The 19,826-nt window shown below is 42.0% G+C and overlaps 2 protein-coding genes across 2 annotated transcripts in view; both read right to left on the reverse strand.

The window, feature by feature from the left end:
- syt7b (synaptotagmin VIIb) overlaps window positions 1-19,826 on the reverse strand; it is a 106,893-nt gene that overhangs the window by 26,750 nt on the left and 60,317 nt on the right. The window contains exons 3-4 of the mRNA XM_062471916.1: window positions 19,168-19,518; window positions 13,924-14,046 (exon numbers count right to left, since the gene is read on the reverse strand). Of these exons, the coding sequence (XP_062327900.1) occupies window positions 13,924-14,046; window positions 19,168-19,518 (474 nt within the window). The remainder of the gene's footprint in view (window positions 1-13,923; window positions 14,047-19,167; window positions 19,519-19,826) is intronic.
- Window positions 1-19,826, reverse strand: part of rlbp1a (retinaldehyde binding protein 1a) — a 272,522-nt gene that overhangs the window by 13,060 nt on the left and 239,636 nt on the right. The window lies entirely within an intron of this gene.

Genomic DNA, 19,826 nt, shown 5'->3' on the forward strand with positions numbered 1-19,826 from the left:
GTGACCCTGAGAGGGGGGGGGGCTACAGTTTATCCCTATCAGCTGTTTTTAAAGTCACTGATAGTTCCTCTTCAGAAAGAGGCTAAATTCTGAACAGTCGACATGCTTATACAAACATTAGATAGGACTTGGAAGATTCTCTATAATTTACTGTGGAGGGACAGTCCCTAGTCTTCTTGTAGCCAAAGTCTACACAAATACTTACAGTATATTTAAAGCATGAAGGATTCAAGGTTTGTACATAACATTAGTCCATCAGTGTGTCCTGGTTCCACTACGAGGCTCACTGTGCTATTAGTGGAGAGGTCACGGCCACTGGTGACAGGTAGGTGACAAAAGGGAGAGAGGAATGATCGGATGATATACAGGGTCATCCGAGCAATGAGGCCCAGGCGTTTTTCATATCAGACAGACAGAACGATAGGATGACAGGAACAGATGGACATGCAGTCATATCTATGGGGGACAAATACCGGGATACAGGCAGGATGGAGGAATACATGTTTGAGGAAGTTAGGACAAACACAGTGGATGTAAAGACAGCAGTTATGCGGGTTAGCATGGACATATGGGTCTAGGTATCTTGGTAGAGGATTACAGAGGGCAGCAGACACAGCAAAACCAAAATGACATTAGAGGACATATGACAATTGCAGGTGAGTGCTTCCCTGGAAACATGCACACAAACACACAAACTACACCCTCAGGGTACGTGGACTCAGGTAAGGCCACTCTGTCACAATGATCTGTGATGGGGCTGTTATGGAGTAAGGTGGACACACCCCTTTTCAAAGCTGGAGAGGAAAGTACCAGAAGAGGAGACACCCCCCTCTTGCCTCCCTCCAACCCCACCCCATACACACATCCCTCTGACTCTACTCTCAGAATTCATGACCTCTCCCATGATTCACTCAAATTACCAGATGAACACGCTCTAACTTAAGCACTGAAACACATGCACACACACTCGCACACAGTGACACACACCTCGTGACACACTATTCTTAACCAGACTAGAAGGTCTAGATTATTAATAATCCTAGATGGATGGTAGTGCACAACCAGTAAACTAGTGTGTGAAAATGTGTTGTATCGGTGTTTGTGTACAGTATTGTTGCCATGCATTTGTGTACATGTGCATCAGCAGGTCTGCTTCATGGACAATCCCTCGAAAGTAAACTGTAAAACAAAGCTGTGTACATATTTAACATCTGTTGAAGCCTTCCTGGTTTCGGTACTGCATTGACTTGCAATAAAAAAGACAACCAAATGGCCTACTCTAGCTAAAGGTTGTATTAGTTACCACAACCATGTAACTGTTAAGGGTTTAGAGAGGGGTAAAAACTGTTACCAGATGGTTCCACAAGGGGCAATATGACCTAACAATGTTCAGTCGGTTTGTGTGTCTGTGTGAGGGGTATGCATGAGGAGTGACCAGAAAGCCAAATATTTACTGCTAATGGTTTTTGCTTCAAGGGCAGTGGGGTAGGAAGGGAAATAACCTTTTGACCCCTTCGGTAGTCAAGCGCACCCCCCTTCTCCCCCGAAAATCACTGTCGAGTCATGCTGGATGAGAAAAGTTGGCTAAAATCCTTTTTTTATTTATTACAAAGACTGTAGGAAAAATAACCAGAAATGCCCTCAGTCACAACTTCTCCACTCTGTCCCCTCTAACCAGCATACAATAGTATTCTCACCTTTGCCCTGTCCCTGTTCTACACATCATGGAAAATCCAACCTAGCTGGAATGATTCACATTCACTTGACAACTTACCTTGACACCGGTCCAGCAAGTAACAATGATTGGTCAGAGTGCCCAGGCACGTTTCAAGGGACAACAAGAGGATGCAGTCCATCCGGTATACTTGATGATAAGCAGGGGGATATGATTTTGAAACCCAGGTCGCATTTGGAGACAAGGCATTTTTACTCTATTCCTGGAAGTCATCATTGATCTATGTGCAAAAAAATGCGCTCACACTCCACAGCTGTCACCAATCCCTTCATGGCAGATGTGACTGCTCATAGGAAGGGGATAAATTGATTTTCCAAATAATCAAACAGAGACCTGGTTTGTGGAAATGCAAATGTCACGCTGCTAAGTAAACAATGTGTTATTGTTTCTGTGACACATTGTCCATCTATCACCCCATACTACACGTGGGAATTTGAAACTAACATTCTTGTAACTGCACCATTTTTAAATTAGCCATACAGGTTCTAGATGTTTGTCTCCGCCCAGCTGAGAGGAGACTGTGAGAAATTAAGTAAATTAATTAAACAAAAGCGAGAGGTAGGTAGAAAGGCAATCGGTTGACCCTCGCATTATTGTTTCTGGCACATACATAGCTGGCGTCATTTGTGGACATTGATATTTTCTGATCTATGATCATTTGTTTGAGTTCCTTAACTATCATGCAAATGCAATTGAATGCCTGAACGCCTAGATAGAGGTGGAGCTGGGTTCCCTGGAGCAGAAAATCTTTTGTTTCTCTCAATAATGTCTTCCATAGCACAGAGGCTTCCAAGTGATTACAATGCAATCTCTCCCGGTATAATTGGGTATAGAAACAGTTGGCCTTTCCTGCAAGAAAATATGATTTTGCATCAGTATAAACTGCAGATTTCAAGTAATTTGAATGTTCTATTCTATTTTGATCTTTGGAGTGTCTCTTGACTGTGTTCCTTTGAGTTTGTGTCCCTGTTGTCTCATTTGGTGTGTGTTGTGTATACACATCATTGTGTGTATATTCTGCATGTGTGTGTATTTTAGGAGAATCTTTCATTCTTCTTTTAACTCCAGGACTATATGTGTTAATGTACACCCCTTATCTGATCTATTTAGATTTAAAGCCTGTGACTGCTGTGATGTCGCAGCCACGTAAAGGCTGGTATCAGTGTGGGTCCAGGCACCGCCCACAAAGGACCACTGGCACCAAGGACAGCTCCTCTCGAGTTTACACCTCTCATTGCGCACAGCTGGCGAGGGATAATGAGAAGACACACCTGCATCGAATTAGACCTTGTCAGCCGTGCCATAAAAGAAGATGCGAGACCAGTCCAGTTTTTTGGGGGTGAGAACACAGCGCAACAACGGACAGCTACCAGAAGTTAATCACTCTCTCTCTTTCCCCAGACTCGGCCGATGAAAGTGGGCACGGCCCCCTCCCTCGCTAAACCCACGGAGGCAACCGAAGGCGGACCCGGATTCCATCCTTTTTTATGTACTTTTCCGACTTTCTTTTCGTACTGTTTAACGGGCCACCGGACCCTGTCTGCCGGGTACTTTAAGTTTTTTTTGTGTCGGCTGCAATAAAAGAAACCTTCACTCTCCGCCCGACCTCTTTCTTTGCCACACTGCATACCTTTCTGCAAGGAATTCTGTCTTGATGGAGCTTAACTCATGGTGGTTTGGAATTAGTTGTTGGTTGGTAGTCAGATGGTAGTTAATCAGTATATATATAACCTAACCCAACTGACTTGTGATGTGTTTAGCCTGTGTTCTGCTCCTCTCTCCCACCAACCGTCTCTGGAGGAGGGGATCCCTCTCTGAATTGCTCCTCCCAAGGTTTCTTCCATTTTTTTTTCTCCTGTTGAGAGTTTTTTGGGAGTTTTTCCTTGTCTTCCTTGAGGGTTTAGGTTGGTTGAGGGGCAGTTCTATGGGCATATGTGAAGCCCTCTGTGACATGCTTGCGTGTAAAAAGGGCTATACAAATACATTTGATTTGATGTCATCCATGTTATTTGTCTTACCTAGTCTATAAGTTTGTGTAGAACTGCCATTTGACAGATAACTGATATAACACCATTGCTGTGAACTTTCCATGCATTATTAAACTTGGAAAGATCTTCCTATTGCATTCCGTTAGTCTTGATCATTATAGAACCACAACATCTTCTTAGTATCTGTGTGCATTTTTATGCACTTGGGAATGCTTGTATCTGTTGGCGTGCATGCCTATATGTGTCTATCTGTGGGTGTGCCTGCATGCGTGTCTTTGCATGCGAGTGTGTGCATCTGCATATGTGTGTGTGTGTGTTCATGCATGCCCACTGGGGACTCTCATTCCCGTCCTGATATTCAGCTGTGATGCAGATGTTAGCCAGGCCCCCTTTGCTGACATTCATCCAGGCCACCACTCTGACATCATCCCATCACAACGCCCGTCAACACCCCCGGGGAACGCACGATTAGATGAATAAGAGAGATAGAGTGGAAGGAGGGAGGGAAGAAGATGAGGAACAGGAGTGACCTGCCAAAAATGTAGGAAAGAGGAGAAAGGTAGGGGGAAACCATGCTGAATAGATTAGATGAAGAAAGAGGGTGGAGTAATGAAAAGCAGAGGAATGGAGGGAGAAGGCAGCAATGCAGTGTAAAAGAACGAGAAAGACAGATGAGTAGACAAGGGGAAGTGGGATGGAGACAGAGCAAGGGAGGTGGAGGGAGGGTCTCTAGATGTAGGGAGTGGAGGGTTGTAATAATGGTGGGGGGTAGAGAGGTGAATGAGTGCAAGAGGAGGGGTTGAGAGCATGAGAGATGAGGGATCGCACTACAGGTGGACACAAACATCCATAAATATCTATGGGCCATGCTGATCATACAGTGCCCCAAGAGACTGTGCAACACAATATAGGGTCCCCTGACTATGATGGATGTTCATTTGGTTCCAATGTCAGCCCAGTCAGCGTTCCCCTCCAACAGGGACAAATTACCCTGGCCCCTCCCCCTGTACACAGGCCTCATACTGCTAATTGAGCCATCTACAACAAGCCGTCCACCCTTACAAAAAGGAAGTATACTTCAAGTTTATTTTGTAAGTATAAGTAAACTGTAAGTAAAAATGACTAAATGTAAATGTAAAGTATACTTAGTATAAAAAGTATACTATTATCATGGTACTTAAGAGTATACTAGCAGTGTACTAGCAGTGTACTTATTTATATACTATTTTTGTACTAAGTAAACTGAATTGGCCCACTTTTTAGGTCATTTAGTACACTTTAAAGTACACTTATAGTGTATTTGAGGTTTACTTTTGAATACTGTAAAGTAGCCTTTGTAGTGCACTTTCAGTTCATGAAGTATACTTCCTAAAGTACCTCAAAGTATACTTTGCAATACTTTCAAGTGCACTTTCGATTAATGTAAATACGTCAAGAAGTAAACTTAATAAATGTCAATTTACTCTGATTTACTAATATATTTAAATGTTTAGGGGCCCTTCACACATCGCTGATCTTGCGTCACTTGGCGAGAACGGGGGCCTTCGCCAAGTGACACCGCAGATCCTTAGCTGAAAGAAGCAAATTATTGTGTTTACACTCATGTTGAAATAATCCAGCTCCTCTTATGAAACGTAACACTCATTTAACTCATGGTTACAATGGTAAACCGGCACAACAATGACAATTACCACGCAACAAAACACTACATTCTAAGCAGACACATTAAAAAAACGAAATTCATGAAGTTACATTTGTATTTCGAACAAACGGCAAACTTATCTGCAAATTGTTACATTATTTACCGCCTTGCATCATGGGAATTGACCAGCCAATGAGCCACGCTATCTTCATTTTTTCACGTCCTTATTTCGTTCTTCAGTCAGTTTGACAGTATAACCTTCAAATGCACAATGCAACCCTTCTGTCTGCTTCTTTCTCAAGTAGCTTTTTCCATTAATACTCCAATTGATAACTAGAGAGGGTAAAATTTCTGGAGAAATTGTAGGGTGTGCTTGCTTGCGTCGGTTGCAGAGGGGTCCATTTTTTTAATCACATTTTTGCAACTGATATTTCAGTATATTTTATATAAAAATGCATTATTATTTATAAAGATTACATAAATTTAAAAGCATAATTTTTTGCTGCTCATTTACAACTCAAAATACTAAAGAGTGAAGTGTAGAATGAAATAGTTGTCTTCTCATTTCCCCTGCAAGAGGGAATGGTGATCATCAGCCTCATACTTGAATCAAAACGAATACATTTGGCAGACCGGTGTAAAAATGGTCCTAATCTCTATGACTATGACGTCCTTTTAAGTTTTTCCTTCAGGCATTTAGCCTACTCATATTGCATCCATTCATTAATAAAGAACCTCCTTTGAAGCTTATTCTAACATCAACGTTGAGACCGGTGTTACAAGCCAACTGGTTTTCAAACCTACTGGTTTCCCAGCTGTGTGTTCACCTATCAGTCTGCCTCTATCACCAGATTCGTCACAAATTCACAAACATATTACTGTGGATTTTCCAGTCGGATCTCATATTTGCTGCGGCGAATATAAAAGTATAGGCTACGTTACTACATTACCATTCACAACAAAATAAATGGAGACGAAATAAAACATTTGCAGGCTCGCATGAAGTGGGATTCGATCGCACTCAAGCAAAACACGTAATATACCAAAGGCCATTGCTTTACACTGCGAGCTATTCTAGCTCATAGAATATCATCAAATCAGTTACGTACTTATTAATCACCTTGGCCTTCAGGTAACATCTTGATTTGGCATCTTGATTTGGCTTTAATATGTTTGTGAATTTGTGACGAATCTGGTGATAGAGGCAGACTGATAGGTGAACGCACAGCTGGGAAACCAGTAGGTTTGAAAACCAGTTGGCTTGTAACACCGGCAGTAGCTATCTCGGATGGAATCGCGATTCAAACAGTACCATCTGCTAACTGAAAATATGCCCCCAAAAACGTAAATAAGCTTGACATTTATTTAGGGGAAAATTGCTCATTCATAAAAAGCTCACTGGTAGCGATCATTGTCAGTAACAACGCAAAATGCGATATAGCCCTGTGTAGAGAAGCAGTGGCGGCTGGGAAGCCCCTGCAGCCCCCCGCGAGGTGGGGGGGGGGGGCCACGCCCTAAGGTCCCCGCCCTGCATATCAAAAAACAGACTAGGCTTATATATAAAAAAAATATATAAAAAAAAAACAAGGAAAACACTTTGAGGGCGCTCATTGAGAGCCCCAAGTTTAAACTGCCAGGTAAAGTAATTCCGTAATGTAGGCAACGTAACAGATCTTCATCCACTTACATGGGCTAAACAGTCTAAAAATCCCTGAATCTGGCAACAATATCTTTATCACAACTGAAGTTACATAATTTTAAAGTTGACCTGTGTCAAAAAGTGATAAGGGAGAAAATTGCATTCAAAGATTCCACTCCGTTTCATTCAAATTCTGTGGCGAATATGGAAAGGAAATCATTTTGTTCGTAATCACGTTGTGAATGTAAATGTCAGTTTAAGTATAGGCTACATTAATAACTTCTCAGCAAGTTATTTTTAAGTTTAACAGCCTGACTTAATTGATCAGTTGTTTGGGGCTGCTGCAGCACTCAAAAGAGCAGGCAAACTGAGCATTTGATTTGAAACGGCTTGGAAATCTTGCTAGCTGACATGTCTAAAAACCGTTGAAATTAACTGTTTTTCATAAGTAATTATATACTTTTTGTACATTACAATGAAGTTCAGGGTGTTAACTATAGAAAACATCAAAAATCTAAATTTTGACAGAAAACGATTTTCAATCTTTTATGGCTTATAGCCAACAATGAGCGGCCGCGACATCCGACGGGTTACGGCAGGACGCCACACAGATAGGCTGCTGTTGTGCTTTTGTTATTTTTTAACTTTTTTATGTCTCTCTCACATCTCACAGCTGCGACTTTGCGGTAGGGCCTCTGCATATGGAGGACCAAACCTGCCATATTTACAAATGAATGAATGAATAAATAAATGTCCACATCCATGCATTTAGACAGAAATAAACGAAAATTGTCAATCAATAGTTACATATATTTTACATTTATGTATGTATTTATTTTTGTATTCATTTATTGATTTATTGATTGATTTATTCATTCATTTATTTATTTATTCATTCATTTATTCATTCATTCATTCATTTATTTATTCATTGTTCCCAATATGATAATGAGAGGAGGCCAGTAGGCGTGGAAACTGACGTTCAGACATTGCAATTAATCCAGAGCCATAGATTCAATCTAGCTAACGCCTGGGACACACTGGCTGTGAAGCGGATATCGTTTTTATGGACAACATAGCCTACATGGCCAGGCTGGCCGACCTCGTTGAAAACAAAGATTTAATTCACCATATGGTATTTGGATAAACAAACATGTTATAAAGAATTGACTACGTTAGTTGTGGGCTATCACTTAACACCCAACTTCACTACGCTGACCGGCCAACCATGTGTTTACAGTACCCCGATAAAAACAATATCCGATCAATTCTCAAAATGTAAACATTTAAAAATAAAAAATCCTGATTGTTGATTGTCAAACCAACATTTTTGTCCTGTGTGTAAGAACGAGATAGACGATCTGTCATAGCCCCCAATCAAGCAGAAGAGAATTGTGAAGATTGACGACACAAAGTTAATCATCGAAGATGAAATGTAGCTTAGTCCTACATGGAGTTGTATGCCCCACAGCACGTATTTTACAAAGACTACGGCAACAAAAGCCAAACATTGCCACGTTATGTTGGGAATGGGATGCTGTTGCGACGGTTGTTGGAGCAACAAGTTACCTAATTAGCCTGTAGCCTATGCCATGTTTATGTACCAGGTCAGCTTTACATGTATAAAAGGAAAGCTCAGAGAAGGTGAAAGGCTTGGTGACCGGCGTGGAGAAATGCGCGTCTAGTGTGAACAGCATCGCATCATTCGTAGCAGATTGTGGCGCTTCAGGGCGCTTCGCAGCCAGTGTGTCCCAGGCGTTAGCTAGATTGAATCTATGGCTCTGGATTGATTGCAATGTCTGAACGTCAGTTTCCACGCCTACTGGCCTCCTCTCATTTACATTTAGTCATTTAGCAGACGCTCTTATCCAGAGCGACTTACAGTAAGTACAGGGACATTCCCCCCGAGGCAAGTAGGGTGAAGTGCCTTGCCCAAGGACACAACGTCATTTGGCACGGCTGGGAATCGAACTGGCAACCTTCAGATTACTAGCCCGACTCCCTCACCGCTCAGCCACCTGACTCCCTGTCATTGTCCCTGTCCTGTCCCTGACTCTCCTCTCATTATCATATTGGGAACAATGAATGAATGAATGAATGAATGAATGAATAAATAAATGAATACATTTTTCTCATTTACAACTCAAAATACGAGTGAAGTGTAGAATGAAATAGATGTCTTCTCATTTCCCCTGCAAGAGGCAGCCTGAATCAAAACGAATAAATTTGGCAGACCCGTGTAAAAATTGACCTAATCTCTATGACTTAAACGTCCTTTTAAGTTTTTCCCTTCTCGTGATATTTTCAGGCATTTAGCCTACTCATATTGCATTCATTCATTAATAAAGAAACCCCTTTGAAAATTATTCTACGACGTTACCGGCAGTAGAAGATGGAATCGCGATTCAAACAGTACCATCTGCTAACTGAAAATATGCCCCGAAAAACGTAAATAAGCTTGACATTTATTTAGTGGAAAATCGCTCATTCATTAAAAGCTCACTGGTAGCGATCATTGTCAGTAACAACGCAAAATGCGATATAGCCCTGTGTGGAGAAGCTGCCCCAGTAAATTGTACTACTACAGTACAGTATGCCTACAGACTACTGCTGTGTTCATCTTGGTAGCGATTGCGTTGGTTGAATTGGATTTAACGTTCCGTTGTACGGTTTAGGCTGAAATTAATTATTATCATGAACAGATTGACAAAGTTTAGGTTGTGGCAATAAAGTTCAGGTTAGTAGTCAGATAGTTTCACCTATTGAAAGACTTTTGATTTAAGTAAGGGGAGTGCCCGAACATGTTCTGTCGCCGTTTGACTTCCTAAACAGCTGTGTGGATGTTTTTGTAGTGTCTAGCGTAGGCTACAGCGTTGCAGTGAGCAACACTGGTTTGAAACCACAGGTAATGATAATTTCACCAACAAATCGTTTACTAATGTAATGTCATAATAAATCCTACAACGAAAATGTATTTGTGAGGAATGTTTATTTTAACGATTGAAAACAGATGCATCATAGACCACTGTAGTATGTGTTGCCCGGGCAACAGAGGCTAATGTCATGATGCTAATACTTCAGTGAAATAGTAGACTACTGTTTCCGAAAGTAAATGTACTTCCTTAATAATATCAGCTTATATTGTACATTACACATCACAATTGTGTGTCATATCACAAAGTAAAATGAGTAAAGTTATCACCCTGGCCTCTTTGCTTGTGGCGTTTCTGCAGCTGCCTTGCAGTAAAGCTATAGTTAGCCTAGCTATCCCCCAAGTTAACAGATGCGAAACGAATGTTCTGCCAAAGGTAGTCACGCGTTTTTTCGTGACGTTAGTGACGTAGTGACGTTAGTAACGTCAGTGACTGGCTAGCAAATTATCCACCGTTAGCTTCACTTTTCGCCACAAAAACTTAACTTGAGCCTAAACCATGCAACGGAACGTAAATCCCAATAGAAGCAACTCAATCGCTACCAAGACGAAACTTTTGACACCTAGGTTGTCTATGTAGGCCAAATATTGACTGAGTTTTAGGGGGGCAAAAAAATAAAATAATAATAATAATAAAAAATATATATATGTGAGAGAACAAAGGTTGTGCCCTTGCCGAAGGCAAAGCACACCCAATAAGGTATATGTGAGAGAACAAAGGCTGTGCCCTTGCCGAAGGCAAAGCACACCCAATTATTAGTATAAGAGTATAGGGCTTCAAAATGTTTTGGCAGTAATTAAGGTTACAGCTTCAGTACGAAAAAAGATTCAATGTGCAATGCATAATAGATTTTCGTAGACATGAATAATTAGAATGAGATGGATCTAAATAATTTAACCTGTAATGTAGGCCTACTTAAAAATTATTTTGACTGTTTTTGCTGTATAATAATAGAAAACGTACATCTTACTCCAGAAGAAATGTATACAATTTTCTGTTTCGAAGCATACTTCTTAAAAGTATATCAAAAGTGAACTATTTTCAAAGCATACTTAAAAGTATATCAAAAGTGAACTATTTTCTAAGTATACTCCTTAAAAGTATATCAAAAGTGAACTATTTTCTAAGTATACTCCTTAAAAATATATCAAAAGTGAATTATTTTCTATTTTCTAAGTATACTCCTTTAGTATACTTATAGTATACTTTAATATACTTCTTTTTTGTAAGGGCAACTTCATGCTTTCTGAATAACCCTCCCTTTTTCATCCTGATTTTAAAGGGTGCCCTATGAAATAACTATTGACACAATACAATAATACAATTGATATTTCAAATCAATCACTTTCATTGGATGAATAAATAAAGAAGTGGAACCATCAATCAATTTCCCCTTGAAATGATCAATAAGCAATTCAATAAACATAACGGTCATGAGGTATTGATCACAATGACTTTCTATGTGAGCGTTTTGCAATGTATCCACAGCATTCTCTCTCACTTTTGTTTGGTTGATATACAGTAACTTCCTTTATTTAATCAACTTCCTTTTCCCAGCTAAGCGGCAAGGCCAGGCGTGTTAAATGGCCTGGGGACCGAGAGCTGACATCTCTTAAAAATATTTTTTTTGCGCTGCCCTACATTGCTGTTTCTAGCCAATCATATCTCTTTGCAACCTGTATTGAAAAAAGTTACAATTGGGACATAAGTTCTGCCAGCTTCCATCTTTTCAGATGCAGCCTCCAGCCGCTAACCTTCAGCCTCTACATCTAGCCTCCAGCATCCTATTCTCATAATCAGAATCAGAATGGGATTTATTCGCCATGAAAGTTTGCACAGACAAGGAATTTGCTTTGGCAGGAAGGTGCATACAATAAACATCCATTCTCCAGTCTTGTGCCCTGGCCTCCTACCAAGCCAAGCATTGTCATGCTAAAGCAGCTTTTATTTATAATATGATAGTGAGGATGCTTTGATAAAGCATCCCAGTAGCTTTGATAGGAGAGAGAGCATGGGCTGGGGTAGTGGGGGGGCCAAATCAGGGGCTCAAAGTCTGTGTCACAATGAAGCATCACCACTCTTCTGGAGCCACAAAGCTGCAATGCTTTTCAAAGATCATTATAAAGAGACATATTCAGATAGCAGGTCCATCAAACAAAAAAAAGGTACTTTAGCTGACTTGAAAAAAAAAAATATATAACTAACATTTAAAATAGGTGATTTTACGTAATAGTTTGCTAATGAAATTCTTTAAAAACAGACACAAATTGTATAAATGAGTAAATTATATATACATTTTATATATATATACTGTATATATGTGAATTTGTATATTTATATATGTACTGATATGATAAATGTAGATTTTAATAAGGTAGAGAAGAGGGTGTTCAGGCATGAAACCGCCACAGCTTCTGGAGCATCACTAATCTTTGATTAGTATTATGGTTATCAGCATGCTGGTCTCCAAGGTGATAATAAAGATGGCTTGCATTGTTTTGCTCGCCTACCTCCCCAGCATGGACAGTTTAGCTATAGTTGACTCTGGAGCACGGCTGAAACACCGTAATGATTTTTTAATTGAGAAGAAAAATAAAGAGATTACAGATGATCTCTGTCATGCATCTCACGCGGCTCTGATGAACTGAATATATGTCTGAATGCAGCCAATGCCATCTTATTTTCTCTATCTTCTTTCTTCTACTCTCTCTATTTGCTCTCTCTCTCTCTCTCAAATGGCATAATTTTAGATTAGTATCACTCTATAGGATACAATGAGATGCACTGCAAGTAAGGCAGGTGACAGATGGATGGTAAAAAAAAACTGTATCTCCTTTGAACCATTGAATCTTATTTAGAGAATATATTGTGTATTATGCATGTGCTTTAAACCCAAGCACATATTCTTATGAAGGACGGTCTGCATAGCCTGGTATGGATGTACGTGTATTGTATGTATGTCTTCTGTCTGGATGCTGTGTTTCCCACAATCTCTCTAAAGTTCGAATGGCTATATCTTTCTCAGGGTCGATGCCTCTGTGTACTTTTGTCCAAGAGTGTACATTTTTCTGAGTTGAAAACCTGACAGCAGTTTTCCCCACATCTCTCTCTTTCTCTTTTTGCCTGACAGCTTTTTTTTCTGCTCTTAGAGGGATCATCGCTTTCCATCATCCTCAGTCGACTGGGCTCCAGTAGAAGGCCAAAGGGGGTGGGAGAGACCAAGAAATACTGAGAGATGGACACAGATGATGATTGAAGGGGTTTTTAGTAGTAGAAGCAGAAGGACACTGGACAGCTTTGCCCTCATGACCCCTCTGGGCCCCACCTCACACAGGCTGGCTTTGATTACAGCTGGACAGTGGGGCTCAGGAAGGAGAGAAGAGGAAAGAAAATGAGGATAGGAGAGGATATGAGAGGAGAAGAGACAACGGAAGAGAAGAGATGGGCACAATGCATTTCAAGGCTGATCAGGTCATAACCGTAGCCGGACCATGAAACGTACTATACTTCCCATGGCCACAGCAGAGCAGCCCCTAAGGATAAACACCCAACAAAATAAGAGCAGATATCACCTCATCCTCTGAATATGTCTGCTACCACAATTCTACGCAAGTGACTGATCTATTTCTATCTTCCTAAGATTTGAAACATTTACATTACATTTACATTACATTTAGTCATTTAGCTCTTATCCAGAGCGACTTACAGTAAGTACAGGGACATTCTCCCCGAGGCAAGTAGGGTGAAGTGCCTTGCCCAAGGACACAACGTCAAACACCTCTCAAATGCCCAGATTTTACAGGACCAATAACAGCTGTCTAGTGCTTGCCTCCTCAGATGCTTACTTACAAACTTTGCAAATTGGTGTATTCAGCACTTAGATTATTTCATCAATGTCCTTCCTGATGCGCAGACAGTCTGACAGTTTGGCAGAGACAGAAAGACAGATAGATAGATGATTGATTTGTTCATGTTCATTCGTTCACCTCTTGTCTATGGGTGTCTGGCTCTCCTGAGATGCTGGATCTTCCTGAAGGTCTGGGAGGTTTGCAAAGTCATCCTGCTCTGCCAGACCTATGGCTAGAGACAGAACCACCATCTTCCCCTCGCTGCCAGACACACAGACACAAACAACCACACACACACCCATGCACACAGGCACACACACACACATGCGTACACACTCAAGCAGCAGGGGAATAAAGAATAAAGTGAAGGACAGAAGAGAACATTTGAGCAAAACAGAGAACAAACAAGTGAAGAACTTAGAGGGCAGCAGTCAGAATAGCAGAGACACCAGCAGTTGTTCAACAATTATAATTCTTCAAACTAAAAGGCCTGGAGTCACTTATCAAAGTGAGCTGCACCGTGAAGGCTAGAGGCCATGGAGACTGTGCCCTTAACAAGAACATATTAACACGCCAATGCTCTTTTGTAAATAGTTGAACACACCCAGGTTCCCCACACACTTTCATATCTGTGAACACTGACACATGGATACAAACAGCGAGAAATGGTAAACAAATGCAGTCACACCCCGTCACCCCTCACAGCATGTGGTGTGCTGAGGTAAATCACTCTATCCTGAGACCCTGTCCTGTCGAACTACCACCATCAAACACTTAGTCTGCTCACACTGCCCTTACAAAACACACACGCAAACAAACCACTGACTCTCATGTACCATGTGTACCCTACGCCCTCTCTACTTCATCTGTGACAGAACCACCATCTTCCCTTCGCTGCCAGACACACAGACACAAACAACCACACACACACCCATGCACACAGGCACATACACATGCATATACACTCAAGCAGCAGGGGAATAAAGAATAAAGTGAAGGACAGAAGAGAACATTTGAGCAAAACAGGGGGTCAGGTGGCTGAGCGGTTAGGGAATCGGGCTAGTAATCAGAAGGTTGCCGGTTCGATTCCTGGCTGTGATAAATTATGTTGTGTCCTTGGGCAAGGCACTTCACCCTACTTGCCTCGGGGGAATGTCCCTGTACTTACTTTAAGTCGCTCTGGATAAGAGCGTCTGCTAAATGTAAATGTATGTATGTATCTGTCTGTCTGTCTCCTACTGCTTAGCTTGTCCTCAGTCTCTGCTCTCTTTCCCAGAGTCTCCTCTTAAAGAGAAAAAACCTCCACTAGCTAACAAATCAGCTAGTATATTTGAGCCTTGAATACACACCGGTAGACATTGGGCGTCTGAGTGTAAGTCCTCCTTGTATCAGGACTGAGATGTTATCCTCGAGCGGAAGCTGTTTATCACATTGTAAAAAATGGATTATCATTGATCCTGCTTGTGTTTCTCAGTGATTTCTCTCTTCCCCTCTTTGACCCAAATGCTCCCTATCCCTTATTTCCTTCTCATTCCATCTTCAGTATGCCTATTTTTGCACCCCCTCCACTCACTCACCTACCGCTCTCATTTTTACATTTTTAGTCATTTAGCAGACGCTTTTATCCAGAGTGACTTACAGTAAGTACAGGGACATTCCCCCGAGGCAAGTAGGGTAAAGTGCCTTGCCCAACGACACAACGTTATTTGGCAGAGCCGGGGATCGAACCAGCAACCTTCTGATTAATAGCCCGATTCCTTAACCGCTCAGCCACCTGACTCCCTCTCTCTTTTTCTTTTCCCCTCTCTCCTACCTCTCTCTGTCTCTCTCTCTTTCTGTCTTTCTTACATCTGTCTCCCCCACTGTTTGTCTCCTCCCAGAGTTAAGACAGAACAGTGTTGGCAGATGAGTGTTTGTGCATCCGGACTGGTGCTGGAAAGATAGACAGTGGCCCACCAGGAAACCATTAACAACCCCAACATGAATGCCATTGATTAGCCTCAGAGCTTATAGCAGGGTATTAGACAGGCAACAGGCACGTCAAACAGGAATCTGACACTAGTCAGTGAAGGCCAATTCTTCCTGCAGTACATGTGGCTGTAAGATCACCCTGTGAACTAAGTTTACAAAAGGAAATCTAGATTAAAATCCTGTCAGTCAAACATACTTTCTGAGCAGATCTAGGAGAGTTTCATTTGTTTTTTATTCTCCCTCCGGTCCCTGGTTTATTAGTAAGACCCAGGTAGATTCAAGGGGATAGGACCTATGGGCAAGGCCACCTCTGGGTGTGTGTGTGAGTGTGTCTGGCATGCCTTTATTGAGTGATGATTCACTGGGGGGAGGTCCATATTCAGAAACTGGTGTGGCCGCCAGTGACTGAAGTGGACAGAAGGAAAAGGGAATTGGGGCGGAGCAATGGTCTGCAGGCTGTCGTGTAGAGTACATCATCATCAGTCATTGATCATTCCACACACACAAAGAGAGGGAGCAATGGTACTCTCTGTATCCTGGTTCTCAAACATGTGGGGTCTCGTGTTACTGTCCATCCCTGGCCTTACTACCAACACTGGTCCCTCATCTACACAAACACACATTCACACTGGTCCCTCATCTAAACTGATAATATATCAGAAAATCTGTGATATTTGTGGAATCACCAGATTGCTCAATATAGATGTCCAAAGCAGTTTGTTGTCTGCAAAGCACAGGAGAAGTGAACTGGAATAAAATAAGTTGGAATAAAAGGTTCCTGTGGTAGCCTGGCATCTTATGATGAATCACATTTTGATTTATGTTCTGTTGTTGTTATCACTGCTGTTGGTGATTCATGTTAACCAGTCTACCACTTAACTAACCTCAGGCAGAGATGATAAGCTTAAATCTGGACATATTATTGTAGCTCCAGTTAAAATATATGTGGGCTGGGTTTAATGCATTATTTATTTACTGTGGTTTTCCGTTCAAACGGCAGGTTTCAACTTGCTCTCCCAATCCTGAAAGCATCTCATATCTCCTTGTCACCAGCCTTCATCTATGGCCTTGCAGTACCCTAACTCATTGCTCCTCTCCCTCTGTCTTTTTAACTATCTATCTACAGTTAGGTCCATAAATATTTGGACATTGACACAATTTTCATCATTTTGGCTCTGTATACCACCACAATGGATTTGAAATGAAACAATCAAGATGTGCTTTAAGTGCAGACTTTCAGCTTTAATTTCAGGGTATTTACATCCAAATCAGGTGAACGGTGTAGGAATTACAATACATTTTATATGTGGCCCCCCCCTTTTTAAGGGACCAAAAGTAATTGGACAATTGGCTGCTCAGCTGTTCCATGGCCAGGTGTATGTTATTCCCTCATGGGAGTTCGTTATTTCATTGACAAGGAGCAGATAAAAGGTCTAGAGTTCATTTCAAGTATGGTATTTGTGTTTGGAATCTGTTGCTGTCAACTCTCAATATGAAGTCCAAAGAGCTGTCACCATCAGTGAAGCAAGCCATCGTTAGGCTGAAAAATCAAAACAAACCTATCAGAGAGATAGCAAAAACATTAGGTGTGGCCAAATCAACTGTTTGGTACATTCTTAAAAAGAAATAACGCACTGGTGAGCTCAGCAACACCAAAAGACCCGGAAGACCACGGAAAACAACTGTGGTGGATGACAGAAGAATTCTTTCCCTGGTGAAGAAAAACCCCTTCACAACAGTTGGCCAGATCAAGAACACTCTCCAGGAGGTAGGCGTATCTGTGTCAAAGTCAAAAATTAAGAGAAGACTTCACCAGAGTAAATACAGAGGGTTCACCACAAGATGTAAACCATTGGTGAGTCTCAAAAACAGGAAGACCAGATTAGAGTTTGCCAAAAAACATCTAAAAGACCCTGTACAGTTCTGGAACAACATCCTATGGACAGATGAGACCAAGATCAACTTGTACCTGAATGATGGGAAGAGAAGAGTATGGAGAAGGGAAGGAACTGCTCATGATCCAAAGCATACCACCTCATCAGTGATGCATGGTGGAGGTAGTGTTATGGCGTGGGCATGTATGGCTGCCAATGGAACTGGTTCCCTTGTATTTATCGATGATGTGACTGCTGACAAAAGCAGTAGGATGAATTCTGAAGTGTTTCTGGCAATATTATCTGCTCAGATTCAGCCAAACGCTTCAGAACTCATAGGACGGCGCTTCACAGTGCAGATGGACAATGACCCGAAGCATACTGCGAAAGCAACCAAAGAGTTTTTTAAGGCAAAGAAGTGGAATGTTCTGCAATGGCCAAGTCAATCACCTGACCTAAATCCAATTCAGCATGCATTTCACTTGCTAAAGACAAAACTGAAGGGAAAATGCCCCAAGAACAAGCAGGAACTGAAGACAGTTGCAGTAGAGGCCTGGCAGAGCATCACCAGGGACGAAACCCAGCGTCTGGTGATGTCTATGGGTTCCAGACTTCAGGCTGTCATTGACTGCAAAGGATTTGCAACCAAGCATTAAAAGTGACAATTAGATTTATGATTATGTTAGTTTGTCCAATTATTTTTGGTCCCTTAAAAAGGGGGGGGCCACATATAAAATGTGTTGTAATTCCTACACCATTCACCTGATTTGGATGTAAATACCCTGAAATTAAAGCTGAAAGTCTGCACTTAAAGCACATCTTGATTGTTTCATTTCAAATCCATTGTGGTGGTATACAGAGCCAAAATGATGAAAATGGTGTCAATGTCCAAATATTTATGGACCTAACTGTATATACTTTATCCCTGCACCCCACGCCCCCAGCAGTAGTAGCAGTCCTTCGTGGGGAAAATGAAGCTGTTGGCAGGAGACCAATGACCAGGATGGTTAACCTACTAACATTCACTACCTGCTGTGGCTTACCCCCTACACCAGCGTTGACTTGCATAGGCTGTAACTGTGATGTAGACACACAGCACAGGCTAACAGAACAGACGCACACAAGCGTGTGCAGAGCTCACAAGAACACACAGTGCTACTGCTACAGGCTGTGCTCTACCCTCGAGTGGAAGAATGTGACCTATGGACTGATAACGGAGATGACACAGCAAGCTAAAAACAGAGACTTTAAGGTCACACAGACAGAACATTGCCCAGAGTGATGTAAAAATCGGTGTCAACACTAAGAATTTGGCTTTTGATGTGAGAAGTCAATGTTATTGAACATCTATCAAGGACATGTTTGGGTAGTTCAGAAAGAGGGAGAAATAAGAACATACTGAGAAATCAGACAGCAGACCCCACAGAACCAGAGCAGATCAGACAGGTATGCACTCAGTACAGAACATCCCATACATCTTAGGTAAACCCACAGTGTAAGTCATTACATGCATCCTAAAAATAACTTCCATACTCACAGGAAGGACTTGACGTCCAGTCCTCGGTTCCGTATCTGGCCCATCATATGATCCCAGCTCCCAGGGTTCGACCGGGAACGCCCTGCCATTGCCCCTCTGTAGCGAGCGGCTCCCACCGGACTCCCCCTGACCCCCCGTGGGCCACCCCGGTGCCCCCCCCCCCCTCCTGGCCCTGTGTGGAGTTGGCCCAGGCTCTGGGAGGTAGCAGGGGGGTCATTGGGCCCTGAGGGGGGCTGGTGAGTGAGGGGCTGCTGGAGGCTCTGCTGACGGACCAGGGGGCGCGGCCGGGCAGCGGCCGAGGAGGGAATGTGTTCCAGCGTGGAGGCGGAGGACAGGGACGGGTCCCCAAAACTGGCCACAGAAGGAGAGAGTGCGAAGGAAAGGAGGAATAGGGGACAGTACACGCAAAAAATATGGCAGAAGAGATATGATTGATGGAGTGAGAGATTAGGAAAGAGAAGAAAATAGAATAATAGAGGAGGGTGTAGGGTGGAGGTGGAGAGAGGCCAACAAAGAGGTAATTTGTGGTCAGACAGAGTAAGAGGGAGACCAGGAGATTAAGAGATGAGAAGGATTAGTGTGACATTGAAGGAATACAATATCGCAAAACATAACAAATCATGGAAGGAGAGAGGACAGATGAGACAGGATTAAGAGAG

Source organism: Osmerus eperlanus, chromosome 10 (assembly GCF_963692335.1).
Source record: "Osmerus eperlanus chromosome 10, fOsmEpe2.1, whole genome shotgun sequence".
Classification (NCBI taxonomy): domain Eukaryota; kingdom Metazoa; phylum Chordata; class Actinopteri; order Osmeriformes; family Osmeridae; genus Osmerus; species Osmerus eperlanus.